Consider the following 23,301-nt stretch of genomic DNA (forward strand, 5'->3'; position numbering starts at 1 on the left):
CCAACTTGTAGACTTCCATCTTCAAGATCTTTCCTCAAAGTTGTAAAGCTTTCCTTTTCAAAGAACTAGTCCCTAATACCAATTGTTGAAAACATGGTAGGGAAAGTAAACTTTGAGAGGTGGGGGGTGAATTAGTCCTTCAAAACTTTAACCATAAAATTCATTCACCGCACATCCATCTCACAATTTGCATATAAACTGAAATAGCTAGCTAAACATATTCATCCATAGTATGAAAGCAAATAACATTCAACACATATATGACACAAGATATTTGGTTACCCAGAAACCCTCCAATGGGAAGGTAAAACTGGGATGGGGATGACACCCACAAATCTTCACTACTACAGTTGTAAAGTGTATCCAATGAAGGTTACAATGTTTGATCATAAACTATGATCTACCTTGTGAAAGGTTTGCCTTGTTAAAGGCTTACAAGATTGTTAGATCTTACCATATTAAAATATTTCAACACCCTGTTAGAAGTGTGCCTGATTAAAGGAATTAAAACTTACAATTAAGTAAGCACCTTGTTAAAGGATTTACAATAGCCTATTATGACTACTTTGTTAAGAGATTTAACTAATTCACTTGTTAGAATGTCTCAACAATGATCCTACGGTTAGCATTCTACTACTAGATAACAGATCACCTCTTTGCATGTATCCTCGATCCTCTCCGATCAAATGTGTCACTTCTATCCTTTATTCTCCTTTAACTAATTCTGCAATGCGTAACTCAATTCACAACTTCTTAGTCATCATGAATGCTCTATCTATGCATGCAAACTTCTCTCTCCGCACATGCAATATTTAGGGTTTTCCTTTCTTAAGAAGACCTAGGTGACTTAGGGTTAGGTATGAATCAATGATAATGATTCACCTATTTTTCCACTTAATCCATCCCTTTCATTGATTGGTTGCATATCTTGTATAGGGATCCTCGATATAGATTTGTTCTTATCATTTAGAATCACAAAACAATCCTTAGGTTGGCTCAAAATCGGTTTACATAGAAGTTTGTGCCATTACAAACAACTATGCCCAAAGTATTTACTCAACACTTGAAGTCTCTGATGCTTGGCATCCACTGTATCTTTAATGTTGTAACTTAGCCTCTAAATAACTCAACATCCATTGATCACTCGACATCTGAATCACTTGGCATCAACCATCTACTCGACACTTGAGTGACTCGACACTTACTAGTTTCTTGACACATACCATATATCTCACCTGACATATACTATCTAACAACTTATGCTCGACATACATTACTTGTTCGACATGAACTAAGTTCTATCTAATAAATGACTTAAGCGTATTGTCACTCATATGTCAAAACCAATATGAGATTAATAGTAAGTGCAAACATTGATGTAATATTAAAAGAAGAAATAGATGTCAAGGTTGAACCATTTGGAAGATATGAAGAAGCAAAGGCAAGGATAGCAATGAACATCAAGATAGCTTCAAAAGAGAAGAAAATAAAGAAGATGATTGAAGACCTAGAAGCTAAACTAGGCACCCTAGACAAGGGAAAAGAACCATTGCAAATAACTCAAGGTCTTAGTGAAGACGAAGAACAAGACAATGGTGATGAGGAAGATGATGTAGAAGAAGCTAACAAGAGAAAATCCCTAGTTTTTGTCATGCCACTGAGTAAGAAGGATCAAAGAATGGAGAAGAAGAAGGCAGTGACACCTCCACCACCAAAAAAGCCAAGAACCCAAGCAATTGCTATTGTCGAGCAATCTGCTCAGCAAAAGGTAGTAAGGACCATTGAGCTGAGTGAACCTCAAAATAGGAGAAGGAGATTGGTCAAAGGACCACCTATCAGGCATATCAAGACTATTGAAGAGGTATGTGACAACTTAAGAAGATCTATAGGTTTATCTAGTTTTAGATATGTGAAATGTGATGCACAAGTTAATGAAGATAAAAATAAAGTTGAAGAGGCTATGGTAGAAATGATTTCAAATAAAAAAATATCCCCTAGTGAAATAGAGAAGAAGATACCCAAGGATCTATATGATATATTAGAGAGGAGATGAGCACAGACATAGGAAGTAGAAAATTGTATTAGAACTGACACACTAATCAGAGTTATGCCTAATATGTCACAAGAACAGAAGGACACATTTTTTAAACAACATAGGAGAAGATTTTTTCTGAAATATAGAATGATCTTGATACTACAAAATAAGAAAGAAGTTGTACGACAATAGAGTGAGTTACTGTGGAAGAGCATTTTTGGGTTAACTAGAAAGAAGGTAGAGATTTTGAACATTTATGATGAACACAATAGTGGAGAAAGTTCAGGTGTGCCAAGTCCACAAGGCATCATCTCCCCTATACATGCTCACACCCCTAATAGTCCAGAAGCCGAGCAGTCAAGCTTACAAATGATGAAGAAGATGGTAAAGATAGAGAAACTGATGAAAATGACAAGATGGCTTCAACATCTCATATTGAGGAAAACAAAGAATTAAATAAGGTTGAACCAAGTGTAATTTGTCATGTCCCCTTTCTAGCGACATAACTTTAACAGGGAATTTGCCTATCATCGACTCTCGTAGGCAAATGATTTTGGAAAGAGGGTCATTTTATTTCCAGATGGTTACATTTTTGCTCTCGGAGAATAATAAGTGGGGCCTACTTGTTCTAATATTAAATTAAGGTTGTACTTTAACTTTATAAAGTTATTTATTTAATTTTATAAAGAAAAGTACATTATAAAAGACAATTCCGGAAGCTTCCAGTAACCTCTCAACAAAGTGAATAAATAGAGGACATGAGGCACCTATTGGGGGAAGCAATTTTGTGGATTCATTTTCTATTTCAATTAGGGCAATTTGTAGCCATTAGTCTGCGAATTTCCTTTAGGTCTTTGGGAACGAAAACTCCCTTGGATCTGCATAACTGAGGAGGTGAAATATTCCCCCGAAGGGTTGCACATTGGAGATGGTCTTTAGCCGTTTCATGTTGAGATTATTTGCATATACGTGATGTCTTGAAGTTTTGAGGACTGGCGAACTTGACACCGAAGGTAACAATAGTTCAAGTATTTGTGAATAAAATTTGTTTGGCAACAGGAAGGGCTGGCAGGAGGAGCTGGGATTATAATCATACAAGCCGGCAGCCGTTTTCTCGGACCCGACTGACCTACAGCGGGACATTTTCGAAAAGCGGATGAGCAAGGAGATTCGGATCCGCAGACCCTCAAACCCCTGATCGCAAAGATAGGGGGGCTTCATCTATTAGCAGTATCGCAAGGTTGAAAGGGCGGTAGTTTAGGATCAAACCAATTTCCATTCCGGCATTACAAACCCCGCGATAGATATCAGCACAGGTTTTGAAGGAGAAATATAAGTCGTGCGGGATCAGTAAGCACCAGCAATAACAGGGCCGCACATGGTCGAAATAGGGCACGAGGCATCCCAAATCGCAGGTCCGCAGATCAACTGGAGGAAACAAATAACGGCGAAATCGTCTTGCAAACGATTTCAATCAAGGACGAGCTAGCACCACGCGATTCGCAGTTCAACAGCAGATGTCGGGAGGTTATTTTTCCTGTGGGTCTGAACATTATCACAGCAAGTTTGCTCCTATCGACTCCGTTGGAATTTATCATGAACCAGGTTCACAATGGTTTATTTCATGTTCTTCATTAATGTAACGTCAAGTTTTAATATTGAAGAATGAATAAATAATGTGCAAACTATTACTATATCATTTGCCTTAATTATTGAATGTTCTTTCCATAGTAGAGTTAGATTTTAATATCAATAACATTGACTTGCTTATTCAGTCACAACCAAGATTTCCTAGTTTCATATCAGATTTCATTTGGGTTATATCAGTGGTTTCAAGTTTGTCTGCTAATCATTTGACGAAATACCTAACCTATGAAATAGTAAGATTTTGGGTGTTGGGAAGAAGGTATAATCCTGTAGGGGATATTTCATAATTTTTTCTATCTCAAGCACTGATGCACAAGCTAGACGAAGTGGTGACACCTCCTCAACTACTCCTAAGGTAGTGTCGAGCAACAACACCGCTTCACTAATCAAGAAGAGAAAAGAAATAAAAGACATTTCACTAGATATTGAGGTTAGTCTGGATGAGATCATTGAGATACCATAATTTGATCTAGAAAATCTCACCTTGTAGAAAAATCTTTTGCTACAATAAATTTTGAAGAAGAAGAGCCAAGACGAGGGCAAAAACAACAATAGACATTACAATATGTCAAGCATATTTTTGTTGATGCTTTTGACATACTGAAATTAGATGAAGAGACACTTATCACTAATCAACTTTTACATATCATTGATCAAGTAAGTGTTGAGAATTTTGAATCCAATGACAAGTTAATGGATTGGTTAGCAAGAAGAGTTGAGACCAAGGTTAGGGACAAAGTCTTCATAACTCTAGCTGAGCAGAAGGTGCTATTGTAGGAAAAAGAACACATAATGATGGATATTATATAGAGGGTACATAATTTGTATATAATTTTGACAAATGTGCCAAGGTTTACATACAATATTTAGGCACACATAGATAAGACTAAGGCTGAGAAGAAAGCATCTACTAGTGCTATCTCAGAGTTAGCAGGATCTAGCACTGATCACTACAATATTCTACTGAATGCTCATGGAGCATTGAATGAGCTTCAGGTAGTTGATAGCACCATGAGATCCAAATTGATCTCAATTAAGGAAATGATGATACCTCATATGGAGGTGATGCAGAGCGAACTAAAGACAACCCAGGATCTTATCATAAAAGATCATAACTTATCAATGGCTGAGAGCTTAATTAATTTACCTGCAAAACTACAACTATAGAATCAAATTTTGGAGGCAACAAGAACCACATGGAATCATGCACTAACCATAATTTCTAGAGTTCGCAAGGAATTCATTGAAACACATGAATTACTTCAACTCTTTCAACCCCATCAATAGTGATATAAAGTGTTCAAGAATAAGGGGAAGTGCATACAATGGATAAATTCACATGGAAGAGGGAATGCATTGAAGAAAAGATGAATTTATTCATTATTCATGAGTTATAAGACTTAGGGGGAGAGCTCATTTTATTATATTGTATTGATATGACAACGTAATGTAAATATGACAATGTTTTTTCCACTAATGTCAAAGGTGGATATTGTTGGTATCTCTAACCATTGTTGTCTATTAGTGTCAACCACTTAGTCATTTACAAGGTAGAGTTAGATGGTTATCACTATGACCAAGCTACTCTACATAGGCTGACACATGCACATAAGATAGCATGTAACAAGAAAGTTCTATAAAAGTTGAGTAAGTGTATGGTCACTGAATAATTTTCAATATGTACCGAGCTCATCAACAACCTACCAAGTTATCAATGACAGAGTAAATTCCAAGTATACAAGTACCCAGTGATATAGTATGTGTCAAATACAATATATGCCAAGCATTAGAGGTTAACAAAGGTTGAGCAACAACAATGTCAAGCATCAAAAATAGTAAATACTGAGCAATGTAGAGTCTACATAAAAGTCAAGAATAAAACAAAGTGTTAGGAAAAATGATTATTAGACCGACTTGGAAAGTTTATTTAAGTTTTGAAGAGGTCGTTACAAAACATTTACATGACATGGATCACTATGTGTATGATCAACAATTAGGATGAAGAGGCAAAACCTAGAACCATCTAGAAAACTCTTTATGGAAATCTTTAAATAGTGATGATCTTAATCTAGATCAAATACACAACGAAGGAGAAGAGGGAGAAGAAGGAGAAGAGTATATGTGCAAACATGAAGCATTATACTATGATGGATTGAGAAGATTAGAAGTCATTCAAGGTTTCTGTTATCATCTGACAGAGCAAGTGGCCTATTCATAAGCAGTGAATGTGAAAGGGAAAGACAAGCGTTATCAGATCAGAGGAAAGGATTAGTTAGTAAGGAGAAGACTTAAAATTAGCTTTCAGAGCAAACTAAAGCCAAGTATTGAATCAATTTTAATAGACTTGAATAAGGGAAAATCTCTTAATAGAGCGGTCTTAACAAATCTTTCTAAATATCCTAACAGAGTTGTTACTTTTTTGTAAGTGTCAACTCCTATAACATGGTGAAACCTAATAGTTTCTTAAGTCTTTAATAGGGCAACCCCCTTGTAGGGAGGATCATATTTTATGGTCAAACATTGCAACCTTAATTGGTTAACTTTATTACTGTAGTAGTGAAGATTTGTGGGTGTCATCCCCACTCAAGTTTTACCTTCACCTTGGAGGGTTTTTGGGTAATAAATACCGTGTTATGTGTTATTACTTTCATGCATGTGATTGAATTGATTTACATGTTACAACAAGTTTACATTTATAATTTTGCATGCACAAGTTATTGATAGATGTGGATGAATGTGTGAAAAGTATAAATTGTTATAGATTCAGATTCACCCCTCCCTCAGTATCTAGTTTACTCCTTCATAAATCAACAATGTGATCTTGAGAGAGTTACATTGAAGAATCCTTCCTCATGGTGGAATGGCGCCTCTTCTCAATATTGTATGGTATCTAAAAATCTTCCCAATTTGTTGAGAAAGATTCTCTAGTTAATATTTATTAGGGGTGTGATGCATTGTTAGTTATGTTCTTGTGGCTTTTGGATCAGGTATGGTATTAGATTACGAGCATGAAGTTGTTAGTGATTCTCCTCCTACTGGATCTATGGTTTCTCTAGCTCTTGTATTGATATTTGTTGGGTGAAATGAGCCTTTTGATAAGGTTTTGATTGATTCTATTGGCTTAGTTTATTTTGCTTCTACATTGTCATATGTCAATGACTCTATTGGTGTATTTATTAGGCCTATCCAGAGGAATGTTTCTATCTTAGGGCACGCTTATGGTCTTATCTTTGTTGACTCTCTATAGTGCACTAGCCCTTCCTTGGGTATTGGGTCCTTTATTTTGGAGTTGATAGCTTGGCAGGAAGAGGCTAATAAGGTGGAAGATGTTTGGATTTCAGTCATAGGTAAACTTTTTTATGAATAGGATTTGTGGCCCCTCCAAAACTTTCTTTTTCCCAATTCAAAAGCATACAGTGAGAATGTGCAACAATTAAGATAAATACACCATGAAAAGACTAACACAAGTATTTATAGTGGAAAACCTCATAGAGTGAAAATTTACTTTGAATCTTGACCTTTTATTGGCCTCTTGGGAAAGTGATTTAGAGTTACAACTCTGGTAAGCACCAACACCCTTTTCAGTTTAAGAGTACTAACCCCAAGGAACACCCATCCCTTGCTCCTAAAGTATCGACTTCATGAATACAAAGAAGCACCCACTTCCCTTGACCAAATTTGAGAATAATTTCAATTAGAGGGTTAATCTATTATAATAGAAACCATTTATCAAAATTGGATTAACAAGTTATGTATCAAGAACATTTACACACACACACACACAAAAAAAATTCCTTTCAAACAATCTTCTAAACTAAAATTTGATCTTGATAGAGAGAGACAAATTTAAGAATAATTTCAAAACAAAACTAGTTTAAAGTATACCTTACATTCTCTATATATATCTGTAATCACAAGACTTTCAAATCCATCTTCTCTTTTGACTGATTACATTATCTCTTTATGCGCTCTTTGAATCATCTAAACATCTTCATTTTATTAAACTTCAATACTAAGGTTTTGATCTCTCTATTTTATGCCAGAAAAACAAGACATACTCAAACAACACACATCGATTTTTTTATAGACAAAAGCAATCTTATGGAATCAATTTTTGATAACTAATCCATATTTTTCCAAATGATAAACTTGATCATTGCTATTTTCTTTGTAACCATTAGTTTTTTGGCATCTAAATTTTGGCTTAAAATAGATTTTGCTATACTTTATTTATGCGCATACTTACCAAATTATTTTTTCAAAACTAATCATTAACACATGTTTGAAAACTTCCAAATAAGTTTTGACATTGTACATATTTGTGAAACTATTTATTGTCACTATTGGTTAAAGACTAATAAAAAAACCAACTGTAGTTTTAAGTAATCAACCTTTTATTTAATCAAACTTTTATTAAAACTTTGTGATTGGTTTAAGGAGAATTTGTACAAATTTGATATCATTAGACAACTATCATCTTTCCTTTTGAAAACTTTAGAGTTTCTCATTGCAAAAAGAACATTATCAAATTGATATCATAATGTTCAAAGGAAATATATTTGAACTAGTTTAATCTTATTATGAGCACCGATTCCAACTCTAAAATTAATCCCTCATGCACTTGTATTAAAAAATCCAAAAGCTTTAGTTAATCTAAAGAGTCTTCAAATCAATATTAAACCGATATACTTCACATAGGAATTGGTGTAAACATTTTATTTCAACTAACTAAAATCAAATAAATAATTTTCTTTAATAGAACCATATCTTAAAAACTTCAATGTAGCAAATCATTTGTTTTGAATATATGTTGATAACTTCTAGTAAACAAAAGATGCATATAATCAACTTAGTTCTATAGCTTTCCATTACCAAAGTATAGTTCTCGTCACTTGTGGCACATGAAGTTCAACCTCCTATAGCAACTAATGAACCAATAAAAAATACATTATCCATAATGAAGAATAATTTTGAATAGGCCATAATGACAAATATCAAAACCAAAGGTTCAACACTTACAACATTAGCTACCTTGAGAAATGTCAACCCAACCTTGAAATCCTTTAGCCAATTCAACATATTTGACTTGCTCTTTTTATGTAGCTCATGAATTGTGGTCCTTGTCCATTACAAAATGAACATTGCTCCAGGAAATCTAAAACAATCATGGCAAAATTAAGAAGAGATAAATTGTGGAAGCTATTGGAACAAATAGTAATAGCAATATAAATCCTTACCAATATTTCATGATATCTCATCATCCAAGAACCCTAATCGCTTGTTGCTTATAAAATAAGCAAAGACAAAAGTATATAAGGAAGATAAATGAGTAGGAGCCCACAATGATCTAAGCAAGAAATTTTCACCTAATAATAGTCCCAAGAGTTTGTGGGGAAAATCTAGAAATCACAAAACCTACTATCTCAAATTAAAGCTTCAAACTCATATGAACTTCAAACCCTAAAAGCTTTACTAGTTTGAAACGAGAAGTCACAACACCCATTGATGGAAACAAACAACTAGAAGATTAAAGTAAAAGAAGCAAAATATGAGTTAAAAGAAAGAGGAACGACTCTATAGGAGCTTCTAGGGTTGTTGCATATCCTACAAATTAAAAAAAAATTGGTGCTTAAGTCACTTAAAAGGAATGATATCTAGTTGCAAGGCTATCAGACTACCCAAGAATTAAGGCTAGTTAGGAAACACTTGAATAAAAGAGATAGAACTTAGAATACTTACATTTTGAACTCGACGCTCTGTCATGATTAAAAAAAAAAAACCTCACAATACAATTATCTAGACTTACAATAATATTCTAAGGAGGATTTGTAAAAATGACAACTAAAAAGAGCTCATGTGGCTGTTGCATCTTACGTGAAAATTTATGGTTAAAGTACAAAAAAAAATGACATAACTTGTAAAACTCACACATGAAAAAGTAAATTGGTATTAATGATGCATTAAATTCATTGCTACAAACAATGTTAGAAAATTATTTTAATAAGATGTATAAAACTAATATAATTTATCAATTTATTTGTAATTAAAAATATTTTTTCCTTATTATTTTTATTCTCAGCCAATAAAAACTGAAATAATTTAATTTTTAAAGATTTTAAAATAATGTATTAAATTATGACTGTAACAAACACATATACATTGTAAAAAAAATTCTCCAAATGCTATCGGTTAATTTAATTACCCATTTGCATTGAACAAAATGCGAACTCATAACTCTTGGTCCCATGAACTGCCTCGTCTTACAGAAGTACTCGAATCTTCCATTTTATCTCTTTTGCGTAGGAAGAACGATAAGCCTAATTAACCCCGTAATCATCACCGTCACTGAATAAAAACTTTCGACTTCAGTAAGATTTTTTCTGAAGCATGGTATTTTCAAGCGGTGAAACATAAAGCTCCATGTCAAAACGGTGTTTTAGCTTCACAATACTGAAGAAAAAGCAAGGCATAGAAGACAAGCCACATTTATTTTAATAATAACTTACAGTAGGACATTTCAGAATCGACTTTTTCAGATAATTTGTTTTTAAAATTTTGTTTTCATGCGTATAACCATGGCACTGGATAAAGCCTTGAATATTTTAATCAGATCTATTTATAATGGCGCATGCTGTAGGAAAATTTCCGGATTGCCGTATAATGTTGTCCTGCTTAAACGGGTATAGAGCTTCATTTATTTGCGGCAGAAGCTTCAAAATTTCGGGTTCAATAAAGCCTGTATTTCACTCGCAAAGGAAGCAATGCCGCCGTTTTATTTCACCTCGGATTAGAAGCTCGACATTTACGGCTTCTTGTTCTAGTCAATCTGATTTTGGGATAATTTCTACTACAGGTAAGTAAAATTCTCTAGAATTAGGTTTTGTTCTTAGAATAGTAATGCATAAGGTCAACAGGCACTTTCTTTTTTCAATCTTAGCCTTAGAATTAATGTTCTGCACTGGAAGGAATTCTCTAGAATTAGGTTTTGTTCTCAGAATAGTAATGCACCAGGTCAACAGGCACTTTCTTTTTTCAATCTTAGCCTTAGAATTAATGTTCTGCACTGGAAGGAATTCTCTAGAATTAGGTTTTGTTCTCAGAATAGTAATGCACCAGGTCAACAGGCACTTTCTTTTTTCAATCTTAGCCTTAGAATCAGTGTTCTGCACTGGAAAGCGTGTTCGGAAGCGTGTAAGTTTTATAAGGGACAAGTGATTTATCCAAATTTGGATATTTATTTATTTTGTGTAGTCATTTGTTTTTTTGGCCGTTAGGACATGCAACTAATCGGCCATTCAGAAGTTTTGAAATGGTTCTGTTTCTTCTCGTTTTGGTGAAACCGGTGGTCTTTAAAAGTTACTATTTAAATTGGTTTATCTCGTCTTTGGAGTCAATTCGTTGTGGTTAGTTATCCTTTAATTTAATCAGTCGCTCCTATGGCTTTCGGACACGGAGGAAATTAAAAACATAGATTAGTTTTCCTTCCTTGTGAAATGGGTTGTATTTAATATAATACTGTTCAGAGATGGAGTTTTTCTGTCGATTGCATGCAGTTGGACTTTTCGTCGTAATTTTAATTTTCTGTTACGGCAACTGTATCTTATATGCGCAGCTTTTGGCAGAGCTTCCGGATGGCAGCATTCTGTTCCAGTTTGGGTCACTTCCTCAATCGGAGCAGCTTTCTCAGATACCTCAACAGACAGAAATTTGTGAGATCGGTGGCAAACCTATGAAGAATTCAGGGCAGGAGACGGCTGTGACGAGCGAGGTTTATAAATTGGAAGGAAATAAACAAATACAGGATAAAGATTTTGTTATGGAAAATAATATATCGATAGAGAGAGGGCAGTGCTTTGATGGTTCTAGTTCAAAGAGAATGAAGATGGCTGACGACTCAATTAGGGATATATCCGCAGAGTCAGATGGTTTCAGTTCTGATCGAATGAAGATGTCCGAAGGCCTAGGTAGGGATGTAGGTGTAGGATTAGATAATTCAGGGTTTGATTCGGGAAAAAATTCTAGGGTTGAAGCTGGTAAATGCGAGGAATTTTCTGAATCTAATGTAACGTTAAAGGAGGACTGTGCTAGTGCTTTTGGCATGGAGGAAAAAAGCACGGAAAAGAACAGGCCTACTGGTGATTGTGATTCTTCATCAGATGTGCAATTAAAGCCCAGAGGAAATGACATGTTTTGTAGTAAAGCAGAAACAGCATTATTAGCTCATATAGTGCCTGAAACTGCTGAAACAAATGGGGATCAGCTGGTTGGGTCTGGTGTAGATGCTGCAAGAAACATGGGTGGTGCGGCGACTGAGCTTGCTGAGAAAGATGGACAGCAGGTCATTGGTGACATTACGGGCAGTGAAAGAGCTTCTGAACAGGTTGTTCTCACTTCTTCTTCTTCTTGTTTGTCTTGTAGTTTTATTTGGGTACTTTACTGCGTACAAATTGATTAGCCAATAAAAGGTTTGCTTTGTTTCCACCTCAATCTTGTCAGATGAAACAGTTGCTGATGATAAGCTTCTGGATTGAATCAGTTGGTTTTTGAAATTGTAATGAACAGTGACATCTCCATCTTGTTTAAAGCCCTAATTAAGCCCGCTTTAACTGCTGTAAACCTGACACTTTTACATGGAAACCCAGGAGTTCTCAAATTCTAACGCTGCTTTAGAATCTAAACTATGACACTCACAAATGCGAAATATGAAGCTTCTGAAAATTTGAGCTAAAAAGAAATTTGAATTTCAATCTTGTCTTTTTTTTTTTTTTTTCCAAATCTGGAAACTAGAGTATTTTTGAAAGAATTCATCTTGAACACAAGTTTTTTTTGAAGATTGGAAAGCAGGGTGTTTTTGAAAACAAAATCATTTTGGACAAATGTACATTTTGAAGACCGGAAAGAATGATATTTATGGAAGAACTAAGTTAGGTTAAGCATTTTTAACAATTCTGAAATTGGAAATAAGATGTGACCATATTATTACTGCAAAATAGATCATGCTGTAGTCGGAAGAGAATTCTCCCAGATAGTTATGGTGCACAGATGCTGATTTAGGTCTAAATGGTCACAGAGAATAGTTTCATCACTTCTCTTGCCCTATGTGTGGACTTCTGTGAAAACCTTTTCCGTTAAAAGCATAAAAACTTTTCTGAAGTATAAGGGTTTATAGTTACTTCTTTTCAAGGCTCAGTCCCTTTGTGCACGTGGGATATTGTCTTTCTCCTCTCAATAAATCGTTGTTTTACAATTAGGAAATACAATTTAGCAATATAAAGGTTTATAATTATGAAATAACACAAACCTACAACTGAATGACAGAAGATTCAATTAACTAATTGAAAAAATAGGGAACCAAAAATTATCAGTGATTCAGACCAAAATTCGCTTTCTTTTATAATATTATATAATAACTAATTGTAGTTTATACATTTATTATGGCCTTTTTATGAATCAAATTTTCTTTGATACAAGAATCCCATAATCTTAGAAATGACGTGTTGCCTACATCCTAAATAAAATTTCTTGTCTAAGCAATTATATATTGATTTTTATAGCGGGCATATGGTGGTGTTTTGATGAACTAAGCTAGTTATTGAACATATTTGTAATCTCCCCTTCTGAAATAAGATTTAATAATAAATAATAATTAAATAAAATTTTAAAAATAAAATAAAATAAAATGTAATTACAAGTAATGAAAGGTCAAAGATGCATGCAGTGAAGAGTTGTGATTCCCTCAACATAAGATATAAAAGGAAGGAGAGTTCATATGAAGGGGGATATATGAAGGGAATGAAATATCATTGTTGATGTAATAGCAGGCATATAAGCAGATGTAAGTAGCAAGCAGCAATGGCAAATTAATGTACAGAAATAAACTTAAGGCTGCAGTGATATAGTAATGTGCAGTGATTATATTATGAAAGCCACCGAACCATTCATTAAGAACAACAATCATAATAATTGTTAAAGTAGCGATCAAGGTTGAAGGTTTTCTTTGTTAGCGAAAGACACATCATTATAAAAGGTTACCTCTTATCTCAATAGGTGTGTTCATTCATGAAGTCCCCAATGACAAATATTATGCACTTTGGAGAATGAAAGATATCAAACGAAATGAAGGAGATCATATTCAACCAAACAAACATATTGAATAAAAAGATAATATCCAAGTGCTTGAGCAGCAGTCAGAGAGCTGTGAACCATAAGGGAATTTTAAATAAACTAACAGGAGCCAGTGAGTGATTGCAATACATATGGGACTTTTACTGACTCTTAAGACTTTCCTCTTCAAATAAAAATTCTCAAATTTGGTGATGAGATCTTCAAGCATGAAACACGTATAGAAAGAAAAGTTACTTCATAATGTCTCCTCATGCAAGGACGACCCAATGAATTTAGAAGACTCTCGAGCCCTACTTCAAATAGAGAACAAAGAAGGATCAACAGATCCAAAGAAAAAATTGATCAGAAAGGGATTAATAGAAGACGTTGAGAAAGACTGCAGACTTGGTAGAAACACGATGCCACTGCATCTTGACTTAACAAAAACTCTTTCCTGAGTCTTCACATGATAGAAGCTATGTATCACCAACACTATGAGAATGAACACCTGCGCTTCTTTGCAACTGAAAAAGTCTTTGGCACAGTTTTCTTGATTCTTGTCACCATTTGAACAATCTGGACAAAAGAAATACTCCATAGCTTTTGCCTTTTCTATATTAGGATTCATGCATGCTGGATGAAACCAGTCTTTGCACAATTTGTTTTGCACCATCAAATCATCGGGGATGTACAGTATTTCACACTTGCAGAACACAACCACCCTGACAAGAGTAAAAGCACCAGTGGCAGCCTTGTAGTAGAAGCGACAGAAATAATCCTCTGCGCCTGTTGAGTTTCGAATCAGATCAGACCCACTTGTGCTACGAATGGCAGGTTATGGTATCTATTGATTTGTAGATTATTTGCTATCAAGTTTATTTCTAATTAAAAAAAAATAACAACTTTAACTCTTTGTTATAATGTTTTGCGTCTTCCTTTTGGACTTGTATGCTTGTATCTATTGGGATTTTTCTCATTTAAAGTTATTTAATTTCTTATAACAATAAAACATTAGATTGCAAGAGTGGTCAGTACTCAAAGTTGAGTAGGTGGGCAAGGAAATAAAATATTTAAAATTGATAAAGGATCGCCTTTATGAGACACGCCACGAAGACTGAACAACTTCCAAAGGGCAATGATGTATTTAAATGTGTAATTTTGTCTCATTCAGTTAAACTTCACTTTATGGGTCCTTCTGGGAAAGGGATTGAAATTTGTGCAGGCTCAATTGGAAGGGGCTGTCTGCTACTAAATAGCAAAACTCCTATGAGAAAAAAAAGAGCTTATCCTTTTGCAAAGAAAAAAGTAATGAATTTACCCACTGTACAGTAGCAACCTGCCAACATCTATTCTTGCATGGACCCCCTATGAAAGTCGAAGATGAAGTAGAAATTCCCACTCACAAAAGAGGTTCCTTGGAGAAGGCATTTAAATGGAATTAAGAGATTTTGCTGAACAAAAAATTGCATGTTGTACCTGTTGTCACAAAAGCTTGCACCCTTGTCCAAGATTTTTACCTAAGGACAACTTTGTGAAACATGGAAACAACCTCCAAGCTGTGGGACTGGAACTATGAGGTTGAGTCTTCGGAGAAGGCCGGCTTCCTCTACTATTAAGATGCACTTAAACCATTCTTGAAGAGAAAAGGGAGAAGGAATACATGAAATTAACTACCTAATCTATTCTAAAGAGGTGATGTACCAAAATAGGGTGTTTGATCTTATCTCTGCCCATAAATGCACGATTAACCAGTTATAACCTCAAGGAATACAGATTCAGACTTTGTTTAATCCAACAATCACATGTAGATCAGACAACAAAAAAATGCTATAGGAAGAGACTTCACTTTATATCATTCAAATGCCAAAATAGATACAATCATGCAAATTGCAGAATATGGACAAGAACATTAACCAGAAGCAAAAGAGTCTTGGACATTGTGTTAATGGCTGAAAGAGATACAATAAAGAATTACAATGGCTCAGAGGCATGAGAAATTACAGTAGTATGCATGGGAAGCACTACTAGAGAATCAAAGAAAGATCAACCCTTCAAAAGGGTACAAAAAATGCTTTTATAGTTGAAGCATGACTAAGAAACTTCTATTGGAAGCCAAGGCAGAACTACCATCATTAAGATAACCATAAAGATCGAGAAAATCTGATTTTGGAGAAGACCCAGATATGAGAAAATCCAATCTTTTGCCAAAAGAACGATCCTGAGAAGACAAAAGCGGTGGTCATTAATGCATTATTAGGTAGATGGATAATCAAGTGATGAGTGCATGCTCCTTTTGCATTTACTAGAAATGGGAATGCTAAAAGTAATCTGTAGATGATCAAAAATCCGATCCGCCATTAAAAAGTCATTTCTTCCTTGCTATCAACACACCAAGTCGGATGTATCAGTAGGTCAATCATATTCAACATTCATTCATGTACCTTTCCTGCAATTCTATTGGTCGAAGACCCTTTTCTTTTCCAGCTTAGACAAGTGAAAAACCTTTATCATGGTCAACCAAGGCTCTACGATCCTACGATCGTCAACCTATCTTAATATCGGGCCTCCGTTGAAGTCTCTTTATGATCTTACAATTGCCACGATGCTACGACAAATCCTTTATTTTCGTGTCTTCGGAAGACCTCCTCAGCTGCACCTACGATCTTACGACAACCACATATCGTAAGATCATAACCCTTCTTAGCATCTCTTGCAACCATACATTTCTACGATGTTACTATAGTTGAATATCATAACATCAGTGGCTTTGACAATTAACTCCGCGACCTTACGCTGGATCGGAAGATCGTAACATGGGAACTTGGTTGTATTATAGTAGCTTCAACCTTTCACCTCTTGCAATCTGAAGAAATGGGGCCCACCAAGGACACGTGTCAGGACATTGCCATGTCACTATAACTAAAGATCAATCATTTTCCCATAGCGACATGAGGAGAGACATTGATCTTCTCTCATCTGATGGCCTAGGAATATGCGACAAATCTATCGACCATTGTTAGAATTCGAACCAATTAGAACTTGTCCGTGCACCAACTTGTCTGACATTGCTCCACCTCATGATAAGTCTTTACTTTTTTGGCCCGTCAAAGGAATGATATCACCTGGTCCACGTGTCATTGTCACTTTGTCACCTTCCATAAAACCCTTGTAACTTCCTAAGGCAACGAGACGACGGCCATAGATCTAGAAAGATCGGATGGCGAAGGAAAACTTGTTGGTGACTTGTGTTGACTAAAGAAGAATAAAGGTCCCACCTAGACGTGTGTCACACTGTCGCGTTGTCGCATGAAATAAAGTCCGTATTTTTCTGCATGGTGACAAAGCGATGCTCGTCAATCTGGGAAGATTTGACTGTTGGGAAAATGTGAGGCCACAAAGATATTAAAACATGATTTAACCTTGGGACTTAGGATATAACGCACATAACCAAAGTATTCTCACTTGCCCTAATATTTGAATTTTCAAATATATGAACGTTGGCGTATGCTTAGACTTTTGAATTCAAATTTTGGCTGGAGGCATTTTTGGTTAACAGTACCTATGCCAATGGTCTTCCATTCAACTTGGTGAGATCGCCATATTGGCGGTAGATGGTGTTGACAATCAATAGTGTACCTCTTGGTTTCACATGTCTTGGGTGTGAAAATAATTTTATAGAGGCCTCACTAAAACCAATTAGAGATTCTTGGGTTGAATCAAGAGTTTCTATTGTTTTCGATGGATGGAAAGATTGCAAAAACCGTACATTGATAAATGTCATTATAGTGTCCCCAAAGGGGCAAGTCAAAGCTGTAGAGTGCATATGATCCTCACTAAATCCATAGAGATGGTGGGTGGGTCATGCGAATGTGACCAAAGTCATTGTGAACAATACAAAAATTGTAGGGGTGTAGGTGCTTTGATTGAGGCAAGATATGAGCATATTTCCTGAACACTACGTACTGTAAACTCTTTGAACTTGGTGATGCAAACTATTGGCACTCAAATAGAGTGGGTGAAAGAGATATACCAAGACAGTGAGGAGATCCATATGTTTGTGACAAACCACTGAATGCCACAAGTAATTTTCAGAACTTTCTCGAGATTGAAATTGTTGGAAGTATATACTTTATACTTTATTTTTTTAAAAATTATATTTATTGCTCATTCAATATGTATATGCATTTATAATTGTCTTTCAATGTGTTATCAACTTATTATTGTCATGATCCTAGGTTGTTGATAGTCTATTTGCATATAATAATATTGTTATGAGATGACTTTTGAAGGTGCAAGAGGTGTTGGGTCAAATGGTTGTTAGCAACCAATGGGGTTTATGGAAACAATCAAATTCAGAGACGACCCAAAAAGTAAAGTTATCGATCTTGGATGACAATTGGTGGGCTCATGTGGATTATGTATTGGAATTCACCAAGCCTATCATGACTGTGTTTCATTTAACTGATATGGATACACCATGTTTAGGGGATGTTTATGATGTCATGTACACGATGATAGAGAAAGTAAAAGTGGCAATACATAAAAAAAGAGAATGACCCTGAAGAAACCTCTCTCAAAGGGTGGAACCAATCATTCTTCATTGTTGGAATGAAATGACCATACCATTACACCTCCTTGCATGTGCACCATCTCTGAGGTATTATGAACTATGTAGTTCCTATGCCGGGGAGGTTACCACCATATAGAGATTTTGAAATGGCTAATGAATACAAGTGGGCATTTAGTAGACTCTTCCAAGATCTAGAAGTGGAGCAAAATGTTAGTAAAGAATTTGGTTTGTTTATGTCACACTCCTTGTGTTGTTAATGACCAATCCACAGTGGATGCTGCTACATGGTGGTACCTCTACAATCAAGATTATATGTACCACTAACCTCTTGCAATCAAGATCTTGTTACAAGCATTTTTTTAATATCATTTAGTAATTAACATTCTTTAATGTGTCTTTTATGTTAGTTTTCTCTCCAATTTCAATAGGTTGCAATCTTTAATTTTTGTTTTAAATGTTATTAGTTTTCTATTTAATTTCAATAGGTTGCAAGTTACCATTTCATTCAATAGAATTGGAATACATACTCCTTTATCCACTTAGTGAAGCGTAACTGCTTGGCTGTAAGAAGAGTAAAAGACGTGGTTTAGATTCATTCCAATTCAAGGATGGGGTGGTGAAGCTTTGGGATGTAGCCCTTGAGTACCAACTTGGATGCAACCATTAAAGATCTTGCTAGAGTCACTATGGGTGATGATGTTGAGGACATACCTACACACGGTGCATCTAATGCGAGTGGCACTGCTTTGGTTTCAAGTGATCTTGAACTTGCCGCAGTTGAAAATGCAATTGATTAAGAGTTTTATTTTTTTGATAATCCTTTTGATGATTGATGAACTGCATTGAATATAGAAGACAATTACTATTTTTGATTGTTAATTTTGTAATTGTAATGATTTTCATTTGAATTGTGAACCTAGACATATTGATATATGATATATTGAAATTCTGAAATATCAATTTGCATGTAATATTTATCTTTGGCATTTGGCATTGATCAATAATGAAGTATATTATCAAATGATTTAGTTTTTCTAATTCTATATATATCTTTAAATTTTTTGTATATATATTTTTATAATTATACAGACACACACATGTACGTGAACCTATGTATCAAAACCCCAAATATTTTTTGCCTGTATCCACATGCCAGGTTCTTGTACCTGTGCCCGTGCTACCCAAACCAGCAACTTAGCTAAATAAGATTGAAAATGGTAACATATGAGAAATCATTTATCTAATTACAAAGGAAAAATGTGCAGAATGTTTTTGATTAGATAAACAAGTTTTACAGGGATCCTGAAACCCAAGTTTGAAATAATACAAAAGGCTGAAAATAAGCAATTAAAGCCCAGCCAAAGGACAACGGCGAAACAAAAGGCCAGAACAACAAATCACCAAACAAAAGGTGACCAAAGTGGCAACATAACAGCCACCAACACGGGTTTTGTCTAGGCTCCTAAAACCCAAAGAAGATGAGGGAAAAAAGTCCCCAACCATGATACACAACAAAATACAACAGGCCAAAAGCCAGGGGACAAAAAAAGTACAACAGGCCAAAAAGACCAGTCATGCTTTGCCTTTAGATCCCTTCTTTTGAGAACGTAATGCCATATCAAAATGTGCAGAATGTTAAGCATCATTGTTGATTTTCTTTTATTATCTGGTCTTCTTCTGTTTAAGCAGTTTTTATTGAAAGCAGGGATGACTGTTTCATGTTTTTCTTTCAGCATATGGAAAACACTAAATAGATTATTACATTGATAAGTAGGAGATATTTTCCACAGCCAGTCAAATTGTGATATTGCCATCAGGATTCAACTGTATAGTCTTTCAAATCAAACTCATTGACCCATGTTTCATGAGCAATGGGTCAATGAGTCTGACTTAAAAGACTACAGTTGAATTCTGATAGCAAATATCACAGATTATTACATGTTTTTATTATCTGTTAATAGGAAAGTATCATATAGTTTTCTAAATGAATGTTGAAAATGATAGCTAAAGGAGGTGCTTTGGTGAATTTTTGTTGATATTATATCACTGATATTATCTAGTTATATATGTGGTAATATTCAAAGAAGGGAACTTGTTCAAGCGCTTCAATTCCTGAACTATAGCTCCTTTCTATTCATGTTATTTTGACAGAAAGTAGGAAATGGCTGTCTATTAGAGAGATGTTCTCAATTACCAATCACCAATAATGTGGAAAGTGAAACATCGGCAGCTGAAAATTTTGAAATCACACATGATGCTATAGAATTGACAGAGAAGTAAGTATTCATTTGGTTATTTTCATTTAATGAATAGTAATTTTATAAAGTGAGATATAGGTGTTCCGATGCAGACAAATAGAAAGAGGATTTGAAATGTTCTTTTACTAATACTTTTTATTTTTGGCTCAGCCCATTCATAATTAGTACTAATATTTATTCTTATCTGTAAATATAGGCTTTTCCTTTGTGGCTTGGTCCATGCAAACCAATAACTAGATTAATTCTGCAGGATAGGAAGCCTTTGCAGGAGTTAGAAGTTGATTATTTTTGTTAAGTACCTGTCTGGAGCCTGGATTTTCATGACTTAAATAGTGCCATTGAATTATCCAGTGTTTTGCATAGAGAATTGGATAAAATTACAAAACAATTAGGCAATGGTAAACTACACACAGGTTGAGCACAGTTGGTTTTTTCTTAAAAGAGAGTCTGTCAGTGGATGATATAGAATTACGTTCTAATGGCGGAGAGCTCATTTCAGAATTACTGTGGATATGGATGTCAAAATTGAGGTGAATGAAGGAATTCATTGAATCGTATATCATAGTTAACTACAATAATTACCCTCAAGTCTTATGTATTTACATTATGTGATTCTTCTGCTTATGCAGTTCCATCACTGCTTCTCCTGTGCTTGTTATTTGTTTGCATGCATTTTTGCTTGCCTTTTAGCGTAGTCACTAATCACATCCCGATTTTTTTTTTGCTACATTGCCTCCCTACAAATTCTCAATTGTGCTATTTGTTTAAAAATAATGTTCTGAGACTTTCCTTGTATATCTGCGTTCATGGTCTTGTTTTAAGCCTCTCATTCTAAATTTGCCTAGCTGTTTCCTAGTGATATTGAATAATCAAAGTTACGAGTAGATGGGAACTGGCACTGGTTTGCGAGTGGGGATGGGCACTAGTACTTTATATGGTCCGTAGAATGGTGGCTTCAGTTTTTCTGCACCATTTTTCTTAATTGATGATTGTTTGTATGGCTGCAATTGTAAAAATACTAAGTCCCCAACTGTAAAAACTCTCTCTGTTCGTTTCTTCTCTGCATATATTTTTTGTTGATTTTGTGCTTGATACAAATTCTCCTTTAAGGTTTTGATGATGTCCACACTTTGCTTTACAAAATCTTGTGCACTTGGTAGTAAACTTTCTTGGGTAATTAGGTTCCCAAAGGATGTAGCTTCATATCCGTAGTGTGCCCTAAATGATCTCATTTGTATTGACATACGGTGAGTAGTATTATGGCAATACTCTCCTAAGTGCAACCACTTAATCTAGGCATTTTGCTGTCCTGTAACATAGTTCCTTACATATCTTTCCAACCACTTACTGACTTGTGCTAGGAGTCAAGGTTGTACCTGCTAAGCGAAAGAGTTCTTGCCAAAACTTGTTGAGAAATTCTCTATCTCTCTTGCTTACAATATTTTGAGGGAGCCCAAAGAGTCGAAAAACCTCTTTGAAGAATAATTCAGCTACTTGGCGTGCCTTGTATTTTGTAGAGATGGCAAAAAAGTGTGCATACTTTGTAAGTCTATCTATGACTACAAATATGCTATCTTTTCCTTGGACCTTTGGAAGTCTTGTTATGAAATCCATTGATATGCTTTTGTATTTTTGGCTTGGAATGGGTAATGGTTGTAGTAATCCTGCAAGATGTTTCAATTCTACCTTATTTCGTTGACAAGTCATGCATTCTTGTACATATTTTAGTACATCCCTCTTTAATCCCTTCCAAGAGTATTTCTTTCTAATGTGCTTGTATGTTTTATAGTATCCTTGATGACTTGCTATCGGGTTGTCATGACACTTCTTTAATATTTTGCCTTTAAATTTTGATTGTGGAGTTAAGTAAATTCTTCCTTTGTAGAGGATTATGTCATCCCAAACTTTGAAATCTTCATTTGGTAATTTACCTTCTAATATTTGTTGTGCTTGGGGATCCTTGGCATATTTTGCTATGATGTCTCCCCTCCAATTCTTGGAGATTCTTGTGATATTATTAATATGGAGTCTTCTTGAAAGAGCATTGACAACCTCGTTATTAACTTCTTTAATATATTCTATATCAAAATCGTAGGCTTGGATTTGGCTAACCCACTTTTGTTGTCTATCATTAAGATCTTTTTGGTTTAAGATGAATCTTAAGTTGTTATGATCCATCTTCACAATGAATATTCCACAAACTAAGTACTTTTAGAACTTTGCTAAGGCATGCATGATAGCTAACATTTCCTTATCATATATTGAGTAATGTTTTTCTTCCTCTGTGAGCTTATGACTTTCAAAGGCTATTGGGTGTCTCCCTTGCATGAGTACTGCTCTGACTCCTCCTGATGCATCACATTGTAGCTTAAAAGGTTTGGTGAAAATAGCCAAAACGAGACAAGAACACATGGTTCCTTTGAGTTTTTCAAAAGCTTGTTGGGATATATCATTCCATGAGATTGCTCCTTTCTTTGTTAAATCTGTGGGGGGGATGATATTTTAGAGGACCTTTTTACAAAATGTTGATAGTAGCTGCATAAATCGACGAACACCCTGAGTTGGGTTAAGGTTCTAGGTCTTAGCCATTCCTTGATAGCTTTGATTTTTTCATCATATACACTTACCTCTTTTGCACTGATTTAGTGTCTGAAGTATATAATCTCTTCTGATCTGAATCCACATTT

At 35.0% G+C, this 23,301-nt stretch overlaps 1 protein-coding gene across 4 annotated transcripts in view; it reads left to right on the forward strand.

The window, feature by feature from the left end:
• Positions 1–9,906: 9,906 nt before the first annotated feature.
• The window catches only part of LOC149535550 (uncharacterized), a 113,604-nt gene continuing 100,209 nt past the window's right edge, over positions 9,907–23,301 (forward strand). The window contains exons 1-4 of one of the 4 annotated variants that reach the window (XM_089807080.1): positions 9,907–10,189; positions 10,320–10,535; positions 11,305–12,062; positions 20,508–20,632. In XM_089807080.1, coding sequence (XP_089663206.1) covers positions 10,343–10,535; positions 11,305–12,062; positions 20,508–20,632 — 1,076 coding nt within the window. In that variant the 5' untranslated portion in view covers positions 9,907–10,189; positions 10,320–10,342. Of the gene's footprint in view, positions 10,536–11,294; positions 12,063–20,507; positions 20,633–23,301 lie in introns of all 4 variants that reach the window. The other 3 variants (XM_089807081.1, XM_089807079.1, XM_089807082.1) reach the window with 3 other exon arrangements.

Source organism: Cupressus sempervirens, chromosome 10 (assembly GCF_028749045.1).
Source record: "Cupressus sempervirens isolate cs-2001-9-10 chromosome 10, ASM2874904v1, whole genome shotgun sequence".
In the NCBI taxonomy this organism is placed as follows: Eukaryota; Viridiplantae; Streptophyta; class Pinopsida; order Cupressales; family Cupressaceae; genus Cupressus; species Cupressus sempervirens.